Source organism: Penicillium coprophilum (assembly GCF_028826855.1).
Source record: "Penicillium coprophilum strain IBT 35676 chromosome Unknown utg000007l_segment0_segment0, whole genome shotgun sequence".
Taxonomy (NCBI): Eukaryota; Fungi; Ascomycota; class Eurotiomycetes; order Eurotiales; family Aspergillaceae; genus Penicillium; species Penicillium coprophilum.
Window position 1 is genome coordinate 984514 of NW_026622726.1, and position 20060 is coordinate 1004573.

Below are 20060 nucleotides of genomic sequence, written 5' to 3' on the forward strand. Positions count from 1 at the left end.
TACAATTCTCTACCCTCTAGGGCTTCCTCAGCCCTGTGACTGTCAATCTGATATGCGGGGGGGATACGAGGACGATCATTCCCCAAAGCGTTCGGCTTCCCCTCAACGGAGAATGTCCGACAGCTCGCAGTTCTTACCATTTGCTTCATTTTGAACAGCTTCCTCGTAGATATTCCGTCACTTCTTCCAAAAAAGTCTGGACACAATGGCATTCGCACGTAGATTGGCCATCATGCCTGGCGGCCTTGGTACAAACATGAAATAAACACTACCAGGACATAAGCTAACATCTCCACAGGTGGCCTTGGATCAAGCATTGGCCAAAAGCTGAGACAACAGGGTGCCCGTCTTGCCATCCTGTACGCACCATTCGAAGCTGCACGTCGCGATGAGCTTCTCGAATCTGGGTACGGCGCGAGCGGTAATTTAGATGACATCCACACCTATGAATGCGACATCACCTCACCAGACTCCGTGCAGACGGCCTTCGACTCTCTAGAGAAACAATTAATCGACTCAGCCTCCTCTGCGTCTCAAAAAGCCTTCCCCAGTATCCTGATCAACACTGCCGGATATGTATCTCTCAGCGATATGGAGATAACACCCCCCGAAGAAACACTGAAACATCTCACCACTAATATCTATGGCCCGATGCTCTGCTCTCAAGCATTTGCTCGACTCTATTTCGCCGCATCTGAGGCGGCCGAATCATCCCCGAGCCCTCCACCACCGGGAAGAATCGTCAGCATTTCATCTCAGGCGGCACATGCCGCGCTGCATCGACATGGCGCATACTGTGCCTCGAAAGCTGGGCTTTTGGGTTTGACGCGCAGTATGGCGTCTGAGTGGGCTGGTCGGGGTATCACAGCTAACACTGTGTCCCCGACAGTGGCTTGGACTGAGCTTGGAAGGAAGGCTTGGGGGGGGAGGAGAATGTCCGGAAGGCTTTCTTGGCGAGTATACCGACGGGCAAGTTTGCGCTTCCGGAGGAAGTTGCTGATTCTGTGCTATTTCTTTGTCAGGTATGTTTCCCCGGCTTGGCGAAACATGTCTCTTGATTTGACTTTTTTCAATAGGATTCTAGTGGCATGATCAATGGCGCGGATATTAGAGTGGATGGTGGTTTTACCGCCAGATAAATTTGTCTCTGACTGGAGATGTCTTCCATGTCAACATCTGAATATATTTGCGTTGAAGTTTTTACGACAACAAAGTCCCGCTTATGCAGGTGATAGATCCATCTTGTTCCATGGGTGAATTGTATTATTATCTCTTTAGGTGGAAGTAAAAGTCTTGATCTCATGCCCATGTGTGTGTGCTCAACTCAATGGCTCACAATAGGCCCACTAGCAGGGAACAATTCTCAAGGCCTCATCAGTAGCCAAGCTTGAACCCACCCCAGTTCAGCCTCGAAAAAGTTCCGTTGGGATCATAGGCTGCTCTGATGTCTTTCATTCGCTGGACATTGGCAGGCGCAAATCCGACAAAGGGATCTTGCCACTCGCCTGCGTCGCCCATATAGACAAATTCCCTGGCGAGGCCATTCTGTTTGTTCGATTCGTGAAGGTGTTCGGTCAAACGACGGGCCCACGATTGCACTCGGAGGTCGTCTTGAGGCAATTCCCAACTAGTGCTAAGTTGCCACCCTATCAGGCAATGGTAAGTATGATCTGTTCAAGATATAGTCTTAAGAACAAAAGCGTAGGGGGTGTCATACATATCAAAGCTTCATCTTCAAGACCCCACACATTGCCAATGCCATTGGTCTTCGCAACCCTCGCGGCGCTCGCTGGGGATATGTTGGCCACGAACGTAGGGCGGAGACTTTTGACGTCGGCAATATCTTTAACAGCATTTTTCCATGTCTCGATCATGGTTGTAAAGACATCAGCGTTGGGTGTCATCGAATGGTGTGAAAACATGACTCTGTCAAGGAATGTAGCTATGATCAGACATGAAGGACGTGAATTTTGTCAGGTATCCAACACAACTCACCGGAACATCTGTTTAGGAGTGTCCAGGTTAGATGCCCATTGCTTCCCAGTCGTAATATTATGAGTCTTAGAAACTCCAGGAATAGCAGTAAAGTTCCTAAACTCAGATGGCGGATTACTGATCCCGGCTTGGACACCAAGGAGACTGGAAGACATCTGTTTCGTAGTCGTGTTGTAGGTCATCGTAATCACGGAGCCAGCAGCGACAGGGCTATCGCTATTACCGACTGCCCAGTCGCAAATAGCCTGACTGAAAGCAGGCGTCGAGGTCTCGTTAAAAATTTGGATAGTGGTGCTGATCTGCGGCATAGAATATGTCTTGAAAGTAAATTTTGTCACAATTCCATAGTTGTTAGCACCTCCCTTCAATGCCCAGAATAGGTCCGGGTTTGTTATAGCGCTCGCAGTTGTCAGAGTGCCATTTCCAAGTACTATATCGTAACTGGCGACGTTATCCATAGCAAAGCCGTATTTGTTGATATAATAAGATACTCCGCCGATGAGAGTGAGACCTGGTACTCCGATAGTTTTCAGACGACCACCAATAGCCGTCCGCCCGTACGGGTCAAGCGCTGAGTACACATCATACCAGGTCATTCCCGGTTGTACCTCAATTGTTTCCTTGTTGACTTTGTAGCTGGTCATTTCATCGAACGCCAAAAGGACACCGCCGTCAATGCTATTTGAACCTGGAACCTGTATATTCCGTATTAGATCCGTTTGTCTAAGCGCAACAAGGTGATGCTTGCATTCATATGTCCACCTCCACGGACAGCAAATTGGGAATCGCATTGAACGAAAATCTCAACGGCAGAAGCGACTTGATCGGCAGTCTTGGGCGTAAAGATGCAAGCTGGGCTCAAGTCGGCTCGGACGTCCCAGTAGTTTGTTGCCTGTTCGTTGTAGTTTGGTGAGCTGGGAGAAATGTATTGCGTTGGGTACAACGTAGAAAGCTTGTTGCAAGCACAAGTAGCACCAGCTGTGAGATTATATGACCCTAACGAGGTAGCGATGGAAGTGCCTGTCGAGACACCCGGATTCAAAGCACTGCCAACGCCAATAGCGGAGGCGAGCCCCAAAAGTTGCGGAAAGTACCTCATTCTAATAAGGTTGTAGTTCTTGGAGGGTCTTGAAGTCAGACGGTCCCCTCACCTCTTATATGTGTTTAGGGCCTAATTAATCTGCCATGGTCTCCCGAAACCGAACCCGAGATGCCAAAGATCCTTCTGACTGAAATGCTGTAGATGGACAAGATCTACGTGTTCAATTTCCTGGATTCGGCCAATTATCGGGCACCCTGTCTGGGCAAGCGTAGTATTAATTACGCTGCAGATCACACAGCAATATTGACTGGTTGATTGGTTTATGCGCAGGACCACATGGGTGTGCATATGGATTTTACTTCTATACCTCGGATCAAAAGAGTTATCTGTCGGTTCTCTATAGTTTCATATTCATGTTCACATACTGGCATTGAAATTCAATTTTTTTATCCCTTCCTCCAACAAATGATAGCCTTTTTTGTGTTCAGTACGACATTGGTCGCAATTCCTCATCCAACTAGGATCAAGTTTCTCGCTTCTGCTCGTGTGCGAGGTAAACTCGTGCAAATGATTATGACAATTCAATGCAAAAGCAATCAGACGTAGTTCTCCTGTCATCTCCGAAGAAATATCGGACGCCACGTTTCATATTAGGCATATACTAATAGGGTTCTGAGGCGGAGACCCCGCAAGTGTAGATCTTGATCGGGAAAGGTTCTCCATTCCGTTACTACTCCAGGAAAAATTCATGAGCATGGAGGGAGAGAAAGATCATATGTATAGTCGACTGCATCTATAATCATATGGGGTTCACACCACCACTGCGTGCATGTACACCCCATGAAGATCTCCTCCCCCATACCTACGTAGGTAGCTACGTAGAGTGTCCGCTCTTCCAAGTCCAGTTCCTAGATGTTTTCGCTTTCAAAACTCCTAAAGCCATGCTAACCCGTGATATCGTAAAGAAAATAGTTTCAGTTCCGCCGAAGTGGTTGTTCATGCGCTGACACCGGGGAAACAGTCAGCAAGACCCTTGTTATGCTTGTTGGAGGCATGCTCGAGGAGGCTATAGTCGCGTGTCAGCAAGGAAACCCATATAGATCGATAGAAACGAAGATGAAGAAATCGCAGTGTGGGATCACGCACGCAGGGGCCTTGGTGGTTTGGAGGAAAGTCTGTCTGCAGACCTGGCACTGGATGTTCATGGCCTTCTCGTTCTAGATAAGAATGTGGGTCAGCGACTGGAAGAGACAGTCTGGTCCTTGGAGACGATGTTGACGTACACTCTTGGTCTGCGACTTGGCGGTCTTGGTGTCCTTCGCGTTGCGCTCGCGCTTCATGTTAGCCTTGGCTCCCTATCGAGTATTGTTAGTTCAGTGCGCGTGAGGGGCCAAAACAAAGAGATCAGAATGGAGTGTCATTTGGATGGGGGATTCCTTCTTACGTTGCCCATTTTTGCGGTGTTTGACTTGATGCCTGAAACGAGAGAAAGTGTTCAAAGAAGGGAATGCGATGGGATGTGGGCGTGGGTGAGATCTGCAATTTTTTTGTAAAAAAATTGTCCCCGGTCTCAGGCCCCACGTGGGGCGCGGGAAATACCGATTACTAAGCATATCTATATCTCGGCAGTTTACCGGGTTTCGACCGATAGGTATGGTAATGAGTGTAGGGCGAGATATTTTCAAAATAAAGACTTTCTAGTTACTATTAGCTATCAATATACAGCCCTGTCAATGAGACACCCGCGATATCAATCAGAAACCCGTCCGACCAGCCTCCGCAACGAGACTCCCCGACAGACGATTTTGAATTGCAAGAGATATATGAGGTCGTGGTCAAAAAGAAAGATTGTGATAAGGAAGCTTTATGATCCTCAATCCAATAGTTCTACCTTGGTGTCTAGCAAGCGATCTGCTCAGTCTGCCAAGTAAGTAATCAAACATGAACATACATAGGATGGTCTAATATATGATACTACTTAAGATCGAGCACTACAGATGACCTATTTCTAAGATAATATTGTTTTTCATGGATAAAGCCATTGCTGCAGACATTGTGGTATCCAGTAAGCTATTCTTCTTGCGACTAATGAATATTGAGTAGAATGGAATCCACCTGGTAATTCATCACCAGAACATCCCTCCGATAGAAACCCCACTTTCCATTGCTAGTTCAAGTACCTTCCCAATATGGTGAAGTGACAAAGGAATCCTTGAATGAGGAACGGACCTACAAACCAAAGCAAGAGGATCTCGAGATGATCACCCAATAGTTTCTTCTGATATGCACATTCTCCCTTGGATGGGGATGCTGTGACTGCCGGAACATGCCCTGTGCCAGATACACCAGCCTGGCTGAGAAGCGACTTGCAGCTTCCAGATAGATCCCTGGCAGACTGAATTGACGCTGCCCCTTTGAAATCGCAGGCCGACTGTTCCTTCTTTTGCCCCTGGTAGTAGCGGTCAAAGACGTAGGAAAGTTTGTCCTTGTTGGCACATATACCGTAAGCACCATACTGGCCTGCGGTTGCGTTCTGGGAAATTCCATCACAGGCACTCTTGTCACTTCCACAGACTGTACCAAACAAATCACCGTATTGGTCTGCATGCAGAGATTGACTGGCTACACACGAAAGACTGCTCACCATGCAGGAACACAATTCTTTGTTCGGAGAAGGTGGTAGGGGACTTGGCTTTGCCAACCACTTTTCATCAACAGTAGGACAGGCCCACGGGGAGTTTGTGGGTGTGTAGCTGCCGCTGTTGACACCGCTGGGAGTGGCACTTTCCATTGCCTTTGAATAATAGTTGAAGTCTTGCTGAGTACTGACAGAGTCACCGTCGACAGAGACGAGCCCATAGTTGTTGGCAGTTTGAAAGTACATGTAGACAATGCCACCGCTCCAAACATTTTCCATGTCTGGTCCGAATATCGCAGAGACGTCACCAAACTTGCGAGGTCTGATCGTATTGCATCCATATTCAGAGAAGAATACCGGGAGTGGGTAATCCTTGTACTGCTCGGTGAGGTTTTTGTAACCGGAGCCCTGGAACGTGTTGTCTCCACACCACTCATAGATATTGTAACCGAAGAAGTCAATCGAGGCAGACTGGTCTCCACAGCTGAGGTAGTCGGTCAGAGCATTACGAAAATCTGGCTGATCGGTAGTTGCGTAACCAAAGCCCAATGACTTCCTGTATCCCTTCGCTTTGATATAAGCTTTCATGTCGCGCACCGCTGCTTTGACAAATGCCGAGCCCATTGTCTGATTTACTTTGTCCACAACCTCGTTGCCGGCAAAGAACCCAATGACATTGTCATACTGGTGGAAGGCATCAATCACGGCAGTGTATCGATCGTACAGCTCAACGGTCCAAGATGGGGAGTTGGAGACAATCGACAATCGAGGAGACGAGAGATCGGCAATAACATAAATTCCTGCATCGGCCAATTTCTTCATACAAGTATCGTGGCCTTTAGTCGGGTCAACAGCGTAAGTCCGTATGACATTGGTCCGAAGTTGTTGGAGGTAGGGGATGTCGCGATCGCAGTGCGAACCATCCGCCAGAGGATCAGTGTAATGGACACCGTTTGACTGACCAGTACCATCGGCTCCTCCAGCATTGTAGTCTTCTAGAAAGTTGTCAGTATAGGACCATGAAAACAGCTATACCCTCTGAGATGCATACCCTGATAAGCAACGCCACGGATGTAACTGGTCGCAGGATTAGCAGTTGAAATCATTTACTAGTCTCTCAACTCACAATTGTGATCCATTGTTTGCGTAGAAGAACTTGGATCCCTGAAAATTGACATGTTAGCTTACATTCGTTTAGCAGTGTAGAAATACTTGCTTTGATCTCGATTGTGGGGACACTGGCTATGGTAGTAGCCAGCAGCAGGAAAAGCCCTGCTAAGAGAAGATTCATTCGCATCTTGGCTGCATGCAGGTCAGTTATCTTGATAGATACCCATAGAGATGAGAGTGATAACTAACGTAGTGATCCGAAATGTGAGGGATTTTGTGCAACTCGACGCGTTGTTGAGAGAAACAAGAGTCCAGACGAAAATTCCAAGCACGGGAAACAGGTGTACCACTTGCCATCCAGCTACCCAGAATGGAAGCAGCGAGGCGGTCCACTAGGACCTGACCGCCTCATATTCTGCATGTTTTAACATATTGGAAAGATTGTCTAAATCGACTACGTAGATAGCTGCCAGTATGACTATATAACCAAAGGTCATCTAGTGTGGATAAATAGTACTAGTAAGATACTACTTTCTCAAGATCCTTGATGATAACCGAAGAATAGAGCTTACCTATATTAGGCCGCTGTATCTCATAGCGCCCAGACTACATCTTCTTTGGGTACCCGCAGTGCAGAAGCTTTCAAACCAAGTCGGGTTTGTACATGTGCGTTTGTCTCAATATCCTCTTTTGGGAGAGCCCAGATTTGTAAATGTGATGAGAGCAAAAGCTTATCGCTTAAGACAATGTATACATTTAGCCAATCCATCAGATTAACCTTGGAAGGAATGCCAAGTGGAGTATCGCTCCACCATCAAAAGGACCCTCGGGATCTGCCGAGTCGGCAGGATCCGGTAGCTGATCCACATGCTACTTTGGTAGGGTAGAAGGGTGTCACGTGGATTCCCTACTTCCGACAAGATTTGGCAGATCGCTCTCCCCCGAGCTTGCTTCATGTAGTATCTTTACTTACTACTAGAGTGAGACTACTGCGATCAAGTCATAAGTCGTTTCGTGTCGCGACCATTGACAGTCAATTAGTGTACCTGTTTCTCTTGCCGTTTGTTTTTTACTGGGCAACCTTGATTCCAAATTAGTCAGCATCCGTTGTCTTCCGGGCGATCCATGTCCCAATTTCACCATGTACTTAGTTTGAGCGCCACCAGCGCTTCTATTCCTATTTGCGTCCGAAATGAGGCTTAGAGTTGGGCAATGGGCACTACTTTTTGGGCGGCTAAAAACTCCAAGTCTGACAATACAGGGCTACTAATCCCTACAGCGGTGTGGCCGGCCTTGTTCGAACATGACATGTCCATTACATAAAATACAGGCGCCAGTCACATTGTAATCTCTTTAGGGGATAGAGACTTGAATTTTTGAATTTCTGTTGATAAAAAATTGAGAATGATATAGATAGAAAATTATGAAACCTGACTGATATACAACAACATGGCCAACGACATGACCCGGAAATAAACAAAACTCCTGTGATGGTTACATAGTATGTTCCTTGGAATCTCCAATCCTGTCTTCGAGATTCTAGCAATATTCCAAAAAAAAAAAGACAAAAAAAGGGTTTCCGACAAAAGAAATGTAGCTCGCTGTTCTTCGTTCATTATCGTACTTCTATTCAGGTCGCAGCGGCAGATGGTACTGGTGCTTCTGGTGTTGCTAATGCTGGGGGAGGTGGTGGTGACGATGCATCTTGCTGTTGCTGCTGTTCTTGTTCTTGTTTCAGCTTTTTCCGCTCCTTTGCCTCTGCATCTTCCTTCTTCCACGAGCCCTCGTAATGATGAGTGACAAGAGCATCACCTTGATCCGTCGGATTTCCGTTTTGAAGAGCAGCAAAAGAGACTCCAGGCATGATCAAAACATCACCGACTAGCTTAGGCCGTTTAGTGAGTGCATAATCGCGATCATCCACGGGCCTGCCAAGCAATTGTTCGAGACTATCCATGATCGCGATCGTCATGATCTTAGGTCCCGTCACGTTGACGACGTCCGAAAGCATTTCTAGGGTAATCCCTTCGATGCCTACGGCATTATCTCGGGCAATATTTTTCAAGGTTTTGAGAACAGTGTCCACAATGATTTGAAGATTACGCGAGGACTTCCGCGCGACAAATATCCAGTTGCAGAACTGGGAAGCAACTTCAGTTCCTGGGCCTCGCCATTCAAAGTCGAACTCCAATCCGACAATCATATCAATGTTCTCATTTCGGTATTCCACGGGTACCCACTCGGAAACTTCTTTCTCGCATGAAGTGTCTAAATCTCCCCAGATACCGCCTTCGGCGAGAACAACCAAGTAACGGAAAAGGTCCGCACGTAGGATTGCGATTGGAAGGGCTTCATAGACTTCGACGATATCCGGCCGCGTTTTGAAGTAATGAGCGCGAACAAATGCTTCGGCCGATCGATCGGTCAACAATTCAGAGCGGAGAGCGGGGTTTTTCTTTGTCCAGCTGCCGGTCCATTCACGCTGATTTTCTGATAAATTATCAAATTTGGCGGAATGCCAGACCTTGTCTGGAAGCGTGTAAATGGATGGAGGCGAAGGATGTTCCTTTGGAGGCACTGATGTTGAAATTGAGGCCGCTGTGGTCGTAGCCGTCCCTGAAGAGTACGGTATCGTACTACTGGAGACAGTGGGTATTTGTTTCCACGAGTAAAGATAACAAAATAGCGCAAATGGAATGATAAGGGCACAGTCAAGCGCAAAGAGCGCGAGTTTTTTAAGTTGGTTGACATTGAATGAAGCCTTGAAGGTGACACGAGGGGGTTGCAAAAGAATATAGAAGAGATCCGATCAAAGAAAGCACTTAAAAGAAAGGAGAATCTCGACTCACCTAATACATAGATGTATTACATTAGCACGCGGCAGGATTTTCAAAGTAATTAGGCCCCACTATGATCTGAGTGGATGCGCATATATTATTAGCATGCGGGTTCGTGTGCCTATCGCCAAGGCGATCTAAAATATCAAGTCGGCTAACGGACTGCATTCATTGGACCACGACCCAGTTCACGAATTTAGATTGTTTTAACTCTCTTGATTGGTACCCTGAAAAGATATAACCATAAAATTTTGTACAATATGATATACCTAGTCTCGTTCGCGGCAACTAAGTGGAAATATAGCGTAACTGGTATATATGATGCGTATTATTCCTGCTTGCCCCTTTTTCTCATCTACAAGTTCCCCACGTTCCTTTCCTTGGTATAGGCAAGACTGTCTCTGGAGAGCAATCAAGTCTGAACCAAATATTGTTTGTGTGGTGATCATACCCTTGATCCTGGTCAATCCTTCTTTGAATTATACGTCGACCACTTGGATGTATAGCCATCCTGATCGGTCTCTTTCGAGCTGATAAATACCAAGTTTGAGAGCAAATTCAATGATCCTCATTCTCTTGTCGCGTTTTTGGTCATGCTTTGCGCTTATATTGCTAAGCGGATGCCTTCGGTCCTATGGCGTTTATGGCAAGACTACCGAGTTTGACACGTCGGTGCAAAGTGAGACTGGGTTTATGGGGTGGTATTTGGGTCCTGCAAGCAGTGAGAATACCCTATATAGCAGCACCCTATCCAAGTTTACCCCTAATATGCACGTTACTGACCCTTCTTTCGAAGCCGAGGCGTTGACAGATCCACAAACATGGACTACATCGGGGAACTACGCAGCTGGTTGCAAGGGGAATTCCTGCAGATTTGCTACGAATTGTATCAATAACAATATCACATATGATGATGGCCTCATAGGCTCTTGGTGAGTCATGAAACAAGATCAGTATATTCCAATCCATGAATGCGAAAATTGACTTAAATCCTGTTCTCGTCCATAGTGGCAGCGCTACATGTGTCACTATGACAATCTTCCAAACATTCCCCTACGCAACACGGCGAGTAATATCTTTTGTGGGTTTCGTTGGAAGGCAAACACGATATATCGCGAATTGCAAGCAACCACAACCGAGTCAAGTACTGCATCCCATCATGATCCTTTCAAGGAATAGGATCTATCATAGTACACACCGACTGATCACAATCACAGCCTCCTCTCCAACCCCATCCACCACGACTTTACGAAGCAACCACTCTCCTACAACCACTCCAGCTCCAACAAAGCCTCTATCCACGGCAGACTCGCCAGCCAGTCAATCGCCAACATCTGCTGCGGCTGCAACAAGTTCCAGCAAAGCTTGGATTGCGGGTGTTGTCGTTGGTCCTATTGCAGGCATTGCACTAATTGCGGCTCTTATACTGTGGTGGATCTATCGCCAAAAGCGAAAGCAATCCTTGTCATCCCAAGAGCAACTGTTTATGGGCCACGGTCATCCGCAGTCACTACAGTCCACGGGATATCCGCCACAATATCCCACGGGATACCCGTCACACCACTCGAATGGGTATCCGATGGAAACTTATAAGCAAATGCACGAACTGGGCACTGCCCAGACTCCTCGTTTATATGAGCTAGGCTCGGCTGGTAACAGGTAGGAGAATTGAGATGCGCTTGAACTGGCCGGGTTATTTGATGAGTATAAGCTCCACCATGACGGTGAGCATGGTTTTGGAGTTTAATTTTATTTTTATGACTTGAATGTAGCTTTATGACGTGCCAAGACGTTTGTATAGTGGATGTTAATAGGAGAATAGAAGAGACTATATATTTATGCATGGAGAGAAAGCTGAATTTAATATAATACCTGACTAAGTCGTTCCTTCCATATTTACTGTGCTGCCTGCCAGTCATATCTTGTTGATAGAAAATGGAAGTAGAAACTACGTGATGTACCACCATACCATATCCACTTGTTGTCATTGTCCGTGTCAACATCCACATATGAAGCAAACTTGCTAGCCTTCCCTACACGTTCGATAAATATCTTCAGAAACGACAGAACACAACATTTAGTGCTCGGGCCAGACAAAAAAACACCCCGATTCATTCAGTTTTAGATACTCGCGCAGAAAGCAACGGAGACGAAGCAGCGAACACACAGCGTACCAGAATGAGCACTGCAGACCGAATAAGACCAATAGCTGTATGTGCCTCATATATCTCACCGGGAAAATGCCAAAATGTTTGCTTCCTATCGCAATCTTGCCTAAATTTGTTCACCGGATGATGGAGGGCTAGGGAAAAGTTGTAGGTTGCACTAAAAGAGGGGAACATGAAGTTCCACTATGAAGGTATAAGTATGCATCTCCAAAGCTAATACCACACCAAGCAGTAGGAATTACAAGTCCTGGTTTCTTGTATCAAATATCTTACTGCGTCTTGTTGAATGCCATTAAAAGGTATTCTGGTCACTTTTATGCATCCCTCACTGCCGGATGCATTTTGAGAATTCCAACCTCGAGACTTTAAATCTCAACAAAAGAGCTAAAAGCTATGAAGATGTTTGTTTTGAGCTTCGGAACTGGTCTGCTAGCCTCATTTTCAACCTCATTCATTTTGGAGCAGACTACTCCACCCCTCATGCAGCTATCCATTGCGATGGTGCAAGCCTGCTGCATTGAGTATATACTAGCTTTCTCTTGCAGAAAATTGTCCGGTCAAGGCCACTTGGTATTATGGTAGATATCTATATGTTCATAGAGTTCCGAGGCCCTTCTGTCACAAAATCCATGCATCTGCGGAAAGCGTATAATAACGTAATGTTAGAAGGCGGTACACCCTACGTACACTATGTGTGAGTTCTATAAACCTGATCTGCGATATTCATAGTTCAAATTTCAATCAATCTGACGTTATATGTGCGACACATCTGTGGCTGAGTCCACTAGCTGCAGTCAGAAGGCAAATTCAACCCGGCCACTGGTGAAACAAAAGTCCTGGTGGATATCAATTGATCATTCGTAACTATTTGCTTGCGGGGTCGCTTCGCCATTTCAATTGTATATCAGATTGACTCAACTATAAGAGTAGCATTTTATCTCCCCTCTTCTAAACCAACGAAAACCTCAACGGTGTGACAATATTCCACACACAAGTTTGTCTTCCTCGCCGCTCAATACAACAGACATGGCGACTGTAAATCTGTTGGAATACCTTCACTCAAGGACGCAGCTAGATATCGACACATACAATGCTGAAGGTTGTGAATCTTTTGACTTGTTTTGTACAGAGGGCTAATGACGTTTCTCCCATCAGCTTCCAAAGAGATCGGACCATTCCAAGATGCAACAGGAAATCAGGTATGAGAATGAATATCGATGCTCTGTCCTAGCATTTGTTAAACAGAAGGATAGTTTGAGATCCAAGCGGAGATTGTCAAGCCCAACAGAAGCGCACTGGTGAAGAAATCACTAGCGTTGGCGACCACGATCCACCCACAGTTTGCCTCAATTACCCTTGAGGAGCTTGCTGTGGAAGTAGTGGTAGGTATTCAGAAGATTCAATGATGCGAATACCTAAAGTTGACCGGTCTAGGGTATCGAATTCGCCCTCGAAATGATCCAAACTGTTCGTGGAAATGTCCATGTTATGGTCAATCCGAGCTACTCCTACAACACCGAAGCGATGGTTGCAAATGCTCAGCGTAACTGGACATCCCTCAGCCCAACTTTAAAAAAGAGAAATGTTAATTGTAGTTTTCTAGGATTCCATCTCCTCTGCCAAATAATTGACCCTGGTTTTGACACGAGTCGTCTAATTACTAAGGTGCCAGCAACATGGGAGGGACTGCAAGCTGCACGTCAGCTCAAGCGAAGCGGAGTGAAGACTTTGGCTACGACTCTCTTTTCGATGGAGCAGGCGATCCTTGCGGGCGAAGCCGGCTGTACATCGATTTCACCATTTGTGCACGAGCTTAAAACCGAAACTTACGAGGGGTGAGTGAGACAGATGGCATAATACGGGAGTACGGCTAATTCCTTTCCAGATACAAAGACAGCAACCCCATTTTTGGGGTATGCATGCAAGCCCAACAGTTCTACCGCCAGAATTCCATGCCCACCCGAGTGAAAGCCTGTGTGACACTGAACCTCGATGAGATCATAATGCTCGCCGGAATCGATGCACTGACAATAACACCACAAGTTCTGAAAGACTTGGCAGCTACAGAGAGACCCCAAGAGGGAGGTAGAGAGTATGTCCCTGTTCGGGAAACCCGCCAAGGCCACAGAGCCCGTCACATATCCTTCGTACATTGACTGCGAAAGTCAATACCGGATTCATTTTGCCGCGAGTGAGGGTGGAAAAGCGCAGTTCAAGACAGCACAGGTAAGGATGCATTCGTGACTTTTTTTTCTTCCTCTTTTGTTTTTGTGCAGTCGAGACTGAGCCTGACTTATCCCGATCACTAGGCAATTGCTCTGTTTTGTGACGCTCAAACCGCGGTGGAGTTGTACATCAAATCTCAATTGGAGGAATCTTCTTACATCCCAATCAATCTATGAAGTACCATTCTGGCTTTGAGAGCCAACTCTTATTGATGTTTTGTGAATGCTTTGATTGCGCATGCGCATGAATGGGGAATTTCCGAATAATAGCTTCTGTATAGGTCGCTATAATTTATGATACAGATTAGGAAAGACAATTGGGTCAAGAAGCTTGTAGGAATCACCTATTACTCATCTCTACCTAGTGACCTAGCTGGCATCTTAGTAAAATCTACATTAACGCGGTGTTTAGAATTTGTAGCCTTGACCCTGCTATGACAGGGCGGCCAAGAAGGCCTACTAATACAATGCACATGCATGCACGTCACTGATCTAGAATACAGTATTCTTTCAATTGCTACAGTCAATGAGATCAAGATAAAGATGAGAGCTAGACATTATTGGTTAACTAAAATTAATTACTGGTATCCGCTTTACCAAAAGAAAAGGCGGAGTGGTGCGCATGCATGTGCATGCATGTACATGGCAGTAGGGAATTCTCTCAGCCGCTCTAGCATAGCAGGTATACCGATGAAAAGCAAGTTTTCTCAGCCAAATTCTATCTTGCTATACGCGAATATATACTCAGGCGACTCCACCTCTGCAGGGACTAGACCCTAGGGTAGGCAGCATCACCGGGGGGGGTTTGACAAGAACGTCTACAGTATTGACTGTTGATCTAGCAATTTGTGGACAGCAAGAGTATTTCGACGAGAGATTTAGTCTGTCAAATATGACTTGTTTGGTTATTTCGTCCCAACCTTAGTAAAATGCCACATTGCGGCATATACTGCGTTGTGAAACCTCGGAGCATTTGGCTAATAACTTGTTTCGATCTGTACTCTTTGAAGCCGTGATCGGTTTATTCAGGATTCAAATGTAGCAGATATACTATATCAACTGTGATTCATTCGAATATGGCAAAAGAAAAGACAGATACCCTAACATTACATCCGAGTTTGATTGTTTATGCTGTTATCTTTCCTGGCCAGGGTTGCTGAATGCTTAGCCTACTGTGACAATGGAAATCTTGAGAATGTCGGAAACTTACCTGTAGCGCAAGGCTTTCACTGCAGCCCTGTCGTTGGCCTATAAAATCGGGCTTATGGGTATGACCGGTGTCTGGTCCACTTCTGACACTACAGTAGTATGTAGCAGAGCAATGATATCCACTATGTATGTCGTATGAGATCATGAGAACTCAATGTTTTGTAAATCCACGTACACCAGGGGCCGATCTTTCAATTTGATGGGGATGCCTTATCTGTCATATCGCCTCGATGGACTCATATTGGCTACTTGTATTGAATCGAAGATAACAGAATATTGTGATTGGATCTTGGGCTACTTGCATCCATCTGCGTCAGGTGTGTGGAGTTTGACACTAGGAAAGAGATCATATTGAATTTTCTTTCCAAGTGCAGTGTCCGTTGAAGTAAGATTATTATCTCTAGCTCACGGAAGATTGAGTAAGAAGCTTCGGGGCTTGCGACAATCAGCGCTAGATAATGGTATACATACCGGATATGGAAGTATAAGCCCACTTTCACCCTTTTGGACCATAGCGCAGCTACCAAGAGCGGGTGATTGAGTAACGCATATAGGGCCATATGTATATATGTATTTTTCTTTGCATGGTTCTAATCAAGTACCTGGATGCCCGTGTTTCTCATTATTATCCCACTGCTCTTCTGTCTCCATTGAAAATTTAAGCTCGGGGCCAAGATGTTAAGGTTAAACTGATCCATGGATCCAAGGTATCTCGATAAACAGAAAGAGCAACCATGGAACCTCGTGATGTTCTGGAAATGGAAGGCAAAACATCTGATGGTGCCTTCCCCCAAATTGCCCTTAAAAGTTCTTTACGAACATGTAGATGTTCATCTTGTAAACATCCCATATCCAAATGTTTTCCTTAGATGTCCTCGTCTCCGAAGGGGGCATCGAGCTGACTCCCCGAGTAACTTTGCATACTCATATCAAAATGGTCAAAGGGAGAATGTGGATGGTCCCAGGGAGCAAAGCCAAGGCAAGGTTCAGCCAAATCCTCGATTTCAAGGTTTACCCCGGCTAACTGGGAATATCGCAGACCCTTCCCCGGGATCAATTGTAGCTCCTGTTCGACATCCGAGACGGAGATCTACAAGTCTTTCGCGTCGGCTTCGTCATCGATTCTCGAGAGAATCCAGACATTCCGCCGAGCACCGCCCCATCTTCCCTTTCTCTATCAGGCTAAAGCCAAATGTATCGAAGCCAGCTACAGGGTTGTCAATGGTTGAGGATATGGGAAGCAGTCTGATGAGCGCACGAGGATACGACAGTGATGCCCAGTGCATTGGAAGTCCTCAGCATGCGGGCCGTATGAGAGCGTTGCCCAGAAGCCCGGCATCGCGCAGGATAGGGTTGCATGACCTAATAGAGCGCAGTCGTGAGCGAAATGATTTGGAGATGTGGGCGGGAGCTAAGATCCATGATCAATCCAGTACCCCGAGAACTCCCCTTCGGGATGCAGTATATACCAACGCCACCAGGAAGTATGACGGGGCGCTCAGCTCACCCTACCTCTGCAGCCGAAGGCACATGGTAGCCAGTCCATGTCTTCATTCAGAAATGAGCAGTCTGGCGAGCCAAACTTGTCCACGAGATCTCTTCCAAACCTTCATGCCAGTCAAAAAGGGCTGGCTCCAGCAAATGAAGATCATCAACAATCTAGAGAAGGCTTTGTGGGTGGTAGTAGCAGCGGTGAGAACCTCCAGAATCTTGTGGCTCACTGGGCTCAGTACATGGGATCAAATCCCAATGATTATCGTGCGGCACCTTCCGCGTCGCTAGCCAGGAAAGATCCGGGAATCATGGTTTCCAAAACACGACACCTAACAACTTCTAGCTCTCCGGAGACACACCCTGAGACCAGAGTACCGCATCTTGGTGATCTAGATCTTTCGCACAGACTCGCAGGGACAAGCATGGGGTCCGGAGCACCATCAACTAATCCGTCCATGTTGGAACTGCCACGTGCCAACAGGTACGGGCCACAATTGGCATCGCAAGAGAATTTTTATCCATATGAGGGATCTGGGACATCGACACTTGTGGGATCCGAGCCCCAGAAGCAAGCTATGCATCATCAACGAGATGCGTCCTCTTCTACTCACGCCAAAGCAGTAACCCTTCACGAGGGGCATCTGCCGTCCAATCGCTGAGAGTCCACGCTGCAAATGCAATAGAAAACTTACCCAATATCCATGCACAAATGGTTGCGGACACTGCCCCAATTCGAAATGAACTGGAACCAGCTGCCGACGTTGTAAAAAAGCAGGTTTATTGAGCAACTTGAGGCGGCAAACTGGGAATCGCCGCAGCTTCATGGGATTTCCAATGGCGCTCATGTTGCCGGTCCACATCGCAGAGTTAGTCCCGCCTGGATGACTGGGGGCCAGCGAATGGGCTATGGTTATAACTTGGTGGACAATGCCGAGGAACACTCACCAAAAGTCGTAGGGAACAGCAGTCCACTTTCGAAAGGGAATTGGCAAAGAGACACTTCGGAGCCCAGGTCCGGAGGCGCTAATGGACAAGGGCTGAAATCATCGACCGAGCATCAGACCAAGCTGGCATTATTAGCTCAGCCATCTACACCTGACCATGAATCCAATATATCTGACAGCCGACGGTCTCCTATGAGCAAAAGCCCTACCAATACCAAGGGAAACCCCATTTTGACCCCAACGATGTGGGCCCAAATGAAAAGCCATTCAGTTCGAGGCCATTCAGTTCGAGGTAATAGTCACGCACCGCTGGCAGTGGATGTGGCTGGTGAAGGAATGGGTGCAGGGGAAGCCTGCCGTGAAAGCTCGGAACCGCGCGCAACACATTGAGTCGCCAATCTCTGCAAAAACGCCTAGTTCTGCAAAGAGCTTTTATATCGAAGACGTCGACGAAACGCTCTTAAGTCGATGGGCGAAGGCCAGCCGGTCCACACGAAAACCACCACAGCCGGACAAGTACCACGATTCAACCTATGGGCGCAATGCCAGTACTTCAGATGCCTCACCGCTTGGCGAACGTCGCTTCTCGATGGATCAGACTAACAGTCGGCCGTCCGTGTACTTCGATCCGTCGCATAACAAGAGTGCGGACAAATTGAACGGAGAACCTTCTCGCTCTCGCAGTGGACGTTGGATACTAGGTTTTCCAGAAACAGAGAAAGCAAGAGACGTTCGAACCTCCCTCGAAGGGAACCATCTCAGGAATCGCCAGTAGCAGTACGAAGAGCGTCCGTCGAGTGACCTCGGACGAGCAAACTCTACCAGAAGCGATATGGCAGAGGATCTTGCTAGTGCGTATCAGAGCGCATTGGAATGCCTGTGGCGATTTATGGAAGCCGGTGGGCGAGCCGAACGAGTCTGGTGGTGGAGGCGGAGGCAAGAGTGACGAGGGTATAATTGACTGGACACGCATAAAAATACAGTTATCGAGGACTTTGGAGCCAATTTTCCCTTTATTGTTACTCATGGGTTGGAGTTGGTCTGATTATGAGTATGCTTCCCAATCGGTGTCATTAATCATACAGAAATATGGGTAATTAGGCCCCAATACATCTTACACTTCTCACATCCACACAATAAAGGTGTAGTGTTATCCCTAGTAGAGGAGCAAATCATCTATCTCTTCTGCCGCTTGTTACTCTTGTCGCTTGCGCCACTGAGCACACTTGCAGACCGCTTGTGATTACCATCCCCTTCTTGAGCACGGGACTGGTGCGCGCACCATTGCCGTGTGAGGCAGTAGAATGGCCCAAAAGGCCGGTGTCACCGTCTTCAGTTTCCTTTTCACATGGGGGATGTTCGGGGTCAGCAATTTGGCCCCGAGATACCAGCAGCTTCTCGCGATTTTGCGCTCACGCTCCATCTTCGCGGCTTCGAGTACACGGATTTTACTCTAACCTGCTCAGACACTTTGCGAGCATCGAGGAGCATGTTGACAGACTGAATGAGTTTCTCGAAATCCTTGCACTGGTGTTCGGTGGGCATGAACAAGCGCACGGAACTCTCGTACCTTCAGCCAGAGCATTGGCCAGCTTGAAAGTTTGCACCGTTGGACTTGGCCTGTTGAGTCGACGGGCACGATCGCTGCGGAACTGCACACCTGCTGAGACACCCTCGTGGTGCTGGACACCGTACTTTGGCTTCCCTCTGCCGTGGTGAGCGTGCGTACCATCTGACCTGTTTCCTTCGATGTGATAGATCCCTTCTTGTTTCCGGCTTGTGTGACGGGGTCTCGGCTCGGCCTAGGCCACCCGCAGTTTTGGAGTCTGACCAGCAGGACTTGGGGATGGCACCGTCGCCGAGGATGGACCGGCGTTTCTTGCTCTTGTCGGCTTGTGGTAGAAATCTGCAGGAGCTCGGAAAGACCCGCGCTGGACTGATACATCGTGGTGTTGCCGACGCTGATGGGAACCTCGAGGCGAGAGTAGAGTTCTCGGCGTTCGGTGATGAAATTTTGCTCGTTACTTGTGATGCGTTTCAATTCTTCAAGTAGCATTGCTCTCCTCGCGGACCTCATCGGCTGTGCGATTGCTGAGAGCGGCTAGTTCTTTGCGATCACGCTCTCGGTCCGGGTCAAACTTGTGCATCTTCTCACAATTCGAACTCGGCCTCGACATCTCTCAGGGTGGGGCTTTCGCGTGGGAGTGGCAGAGGACGCGAAAAAAATAAGGGAGGTAACACCAAAAAAGTATGTCGGGGGCGGGGGGGCACAAAAGCACTCGAAACCGGCTGTGTGTCCACTTGTGGTGGGTTGTTGTAGAGCTCTGCGACGAGGAACAAGGGCGTGCCGTATCTAGAGACGAGGTCCACTAGTTAGTCCGCTTCCTCGCGCGACCAG

General features: G+C 47.3%; 11 protein-coding genes across 11 annotated transcripts; 5 read left to right on the top strand and 6 right to left on the bottom strand.

Moving 5' to 3' along the window:
* Positions 1-169: 169 nt before the first annotated feature.
* Positions 170-1139, top strand: N7500_010978 (uncharacterized protein; the record flags this gene model as incomplete). The annotated part of the gene is made up of 3 exons (XM_056682116.1): positions 170-248; positions 299-1026; positions 1077-1139. Coding segments are annotated over 3 exons (870 nt in total), but the record flags the coding sequence as incomplete, so codon positions are not given.
* Positions 1140-1374: 235 nt separating this feature from the next.
* N7500_010979 (FAD-binding oxidoreductase) lies at positions 1375-3094 on the bottom strand (the record flags this gene model as incomplete). The annotated part of the gene is made up of 4 exons (XM_056682117.1): positions 1375-1646; positions 1718-1926; positions 1996-2690; positions 2768-3094. The coding sequence occupies 4 exons, from the start codon at positions 3092-3094 to the stop codon at positions 1375-1377; spliced, it is 1503 nt and encodes a 500-aa protein (XP_056527526.1).
* Positions 3095-4033: 939 nt separating this feature from the next.
* N7500_010980 (uncharacterized protein) lies at positions 4034-4490 on the bottom strand (the record flags this gene model as incomplete). The annotated part of the gene is made up of 4 exons (XM_056682118.1): positions 4034-4103; positions 4184-4254; positions 4321-4392; positions 4482-4490. The coding sequence occupies 4 exons, from the start codon at positions 4488-4490 to the stop codon at positions 4034-4036; spliced, it is 222 nt and encodes a 73-aa protein (XP_056527527.1).
* A 714-nt stretch (positions 4491-5204) lies between these two features.
* N7500_010981 (glycoside hydrolase family 72 protein) lies at positions 5205-6781 on the bottom strand (the record flags this gene model as incomplete). The annotated part of the gene is made up of 2 exons (XM_056682119.1): positions 5205-6670; positions 6727-6781. 2 exons carry the CDS (start codon positions 6779-6781, stop codon positions 5205-5207), a joined length of 1521 nt encoding a protein of 506 aa, XP_056527528.1.
* A 1634-nt stretch (positions 6782-8415) lies between these two features.
* On the bottom strand, positions 8416-9794 carry N7500_010982 (uncharacterized protein; the record flags this gene model as incomplete). Its single annotated transcript, XM_056682120.1, has 2 exons — positions 8416-9401; positions 9782-9794. 2 exons carry the CDS (start codon positions 9792-9794, stop codon positions 8416-8418), a joined length of 999 nt encoding a protein of 332 aa, XP_056527529.1.
* Positions 9795-10781: 987 nt separating this feature from the next.
* Positions 10782-11285, top strand: N7500_010983 (uncharacterized protein; the record flags this gene model as incomplete). Its single annotated transcript, XM_056682121.1, has 1 exon — positions 10782-11285. One exon carries the CDS (start codon positions 10782-10784, stop codon positions 11283-11285), a length of 504 nt encoding a protein of 167 aa, XP_056527530.1.
* A 1531-nt stretch (positions 11286-12816) lies between these two features.
* On the top strand, positions 12817-14192 carry N7500_010984 (Aldolase-type TIM barrel; the record flags this gene model as incomplete). Its single annotated transcript, XM_056682122.1, has 8 exons — positions 12817-12892; positions 12946-12989; positions 13044-13172; positions 13225-13333; positions 13463-13625; positions 13676-13882; positions 13956-14016; positions 14100-14192. The coding sequence occupies 8 exons, from the start codon at positions 12817-12819 to the stop codon at positions 14190-14192; spliced, it is 882 nt and encodes a 293-aa protein (XP_056527531.1).
* A 2253-nt stretch (positions 14193-16445) lies between these two features.
* On the top strand, positions 16446-17377 carry N7500_010985 (uncharacterized protein; the record flags this gene model as incomplete). The annotated part of the gene is given in 2 exon segments (XM_056682123.1): positions 16446-16916; positions 16931-17377. 2 exon segments carry the CDS (start codon positions 16446-16448, stop codon positions 17375-17377), a joined length of 918 nt encoding a protein of 305 aa, XP_056527532.1.
* A 42-nt stretch (positions 17378-17419) lies between these two features.
* Positions 17420-18707, top strand: N7500_010986 (uncharacterized protein; the record flags this gene model as incomplete). The annotated part of the gene is given in 7 exon segments (XM_056682124.1): positions 17420-17481; positions 17494-17671; positions 17683-17730; positions 17842-17907; positions 17934-18392; positions 18412-18613; positions 18646-18707. The coding sequence occupies 7 exon segments, from the start codon at positions 17420-17422 to the stop codon at positions 18705-18707; spliced, it is 1077 nt and encodes a 358-aa protein (XP_056527533.1).
* A 320-nt stretch (positions 18708-19027) lies between these two features.
* Positions 19028-19739, bottom strand: N7500_010987 (uncharacterized protein; the record flags this gene model as incomplete). The annotated part of the gene is made up of 2 exons (XM_056682125.1): positions 19028-19189; positions 19233-19739. The coding sequence occupies 2 exons, from the start codon at positions 19737-19739 to the stop codon at positions 19028-19030; spliced, it is 669 nt and encodes a 222-aa protein (XP_056527534.1).
* Positions 19740-19813: 74 nt separating this feature from the next.
* N7500_010988 (uncharacterized protein) lies at positions 19814-20029 on the bottom strand (the record flags this gene model as incomplete). Its single annotated transcript, XM_056682126.1, has 1 exon — positions 19814-20029. A coding segment is annotated over one exon (216 nt), but the record flags the coding sequence as incomplete, so codon positions are not given.
* Positions 20030-20060: the final 31 nt, after the last annotated feature.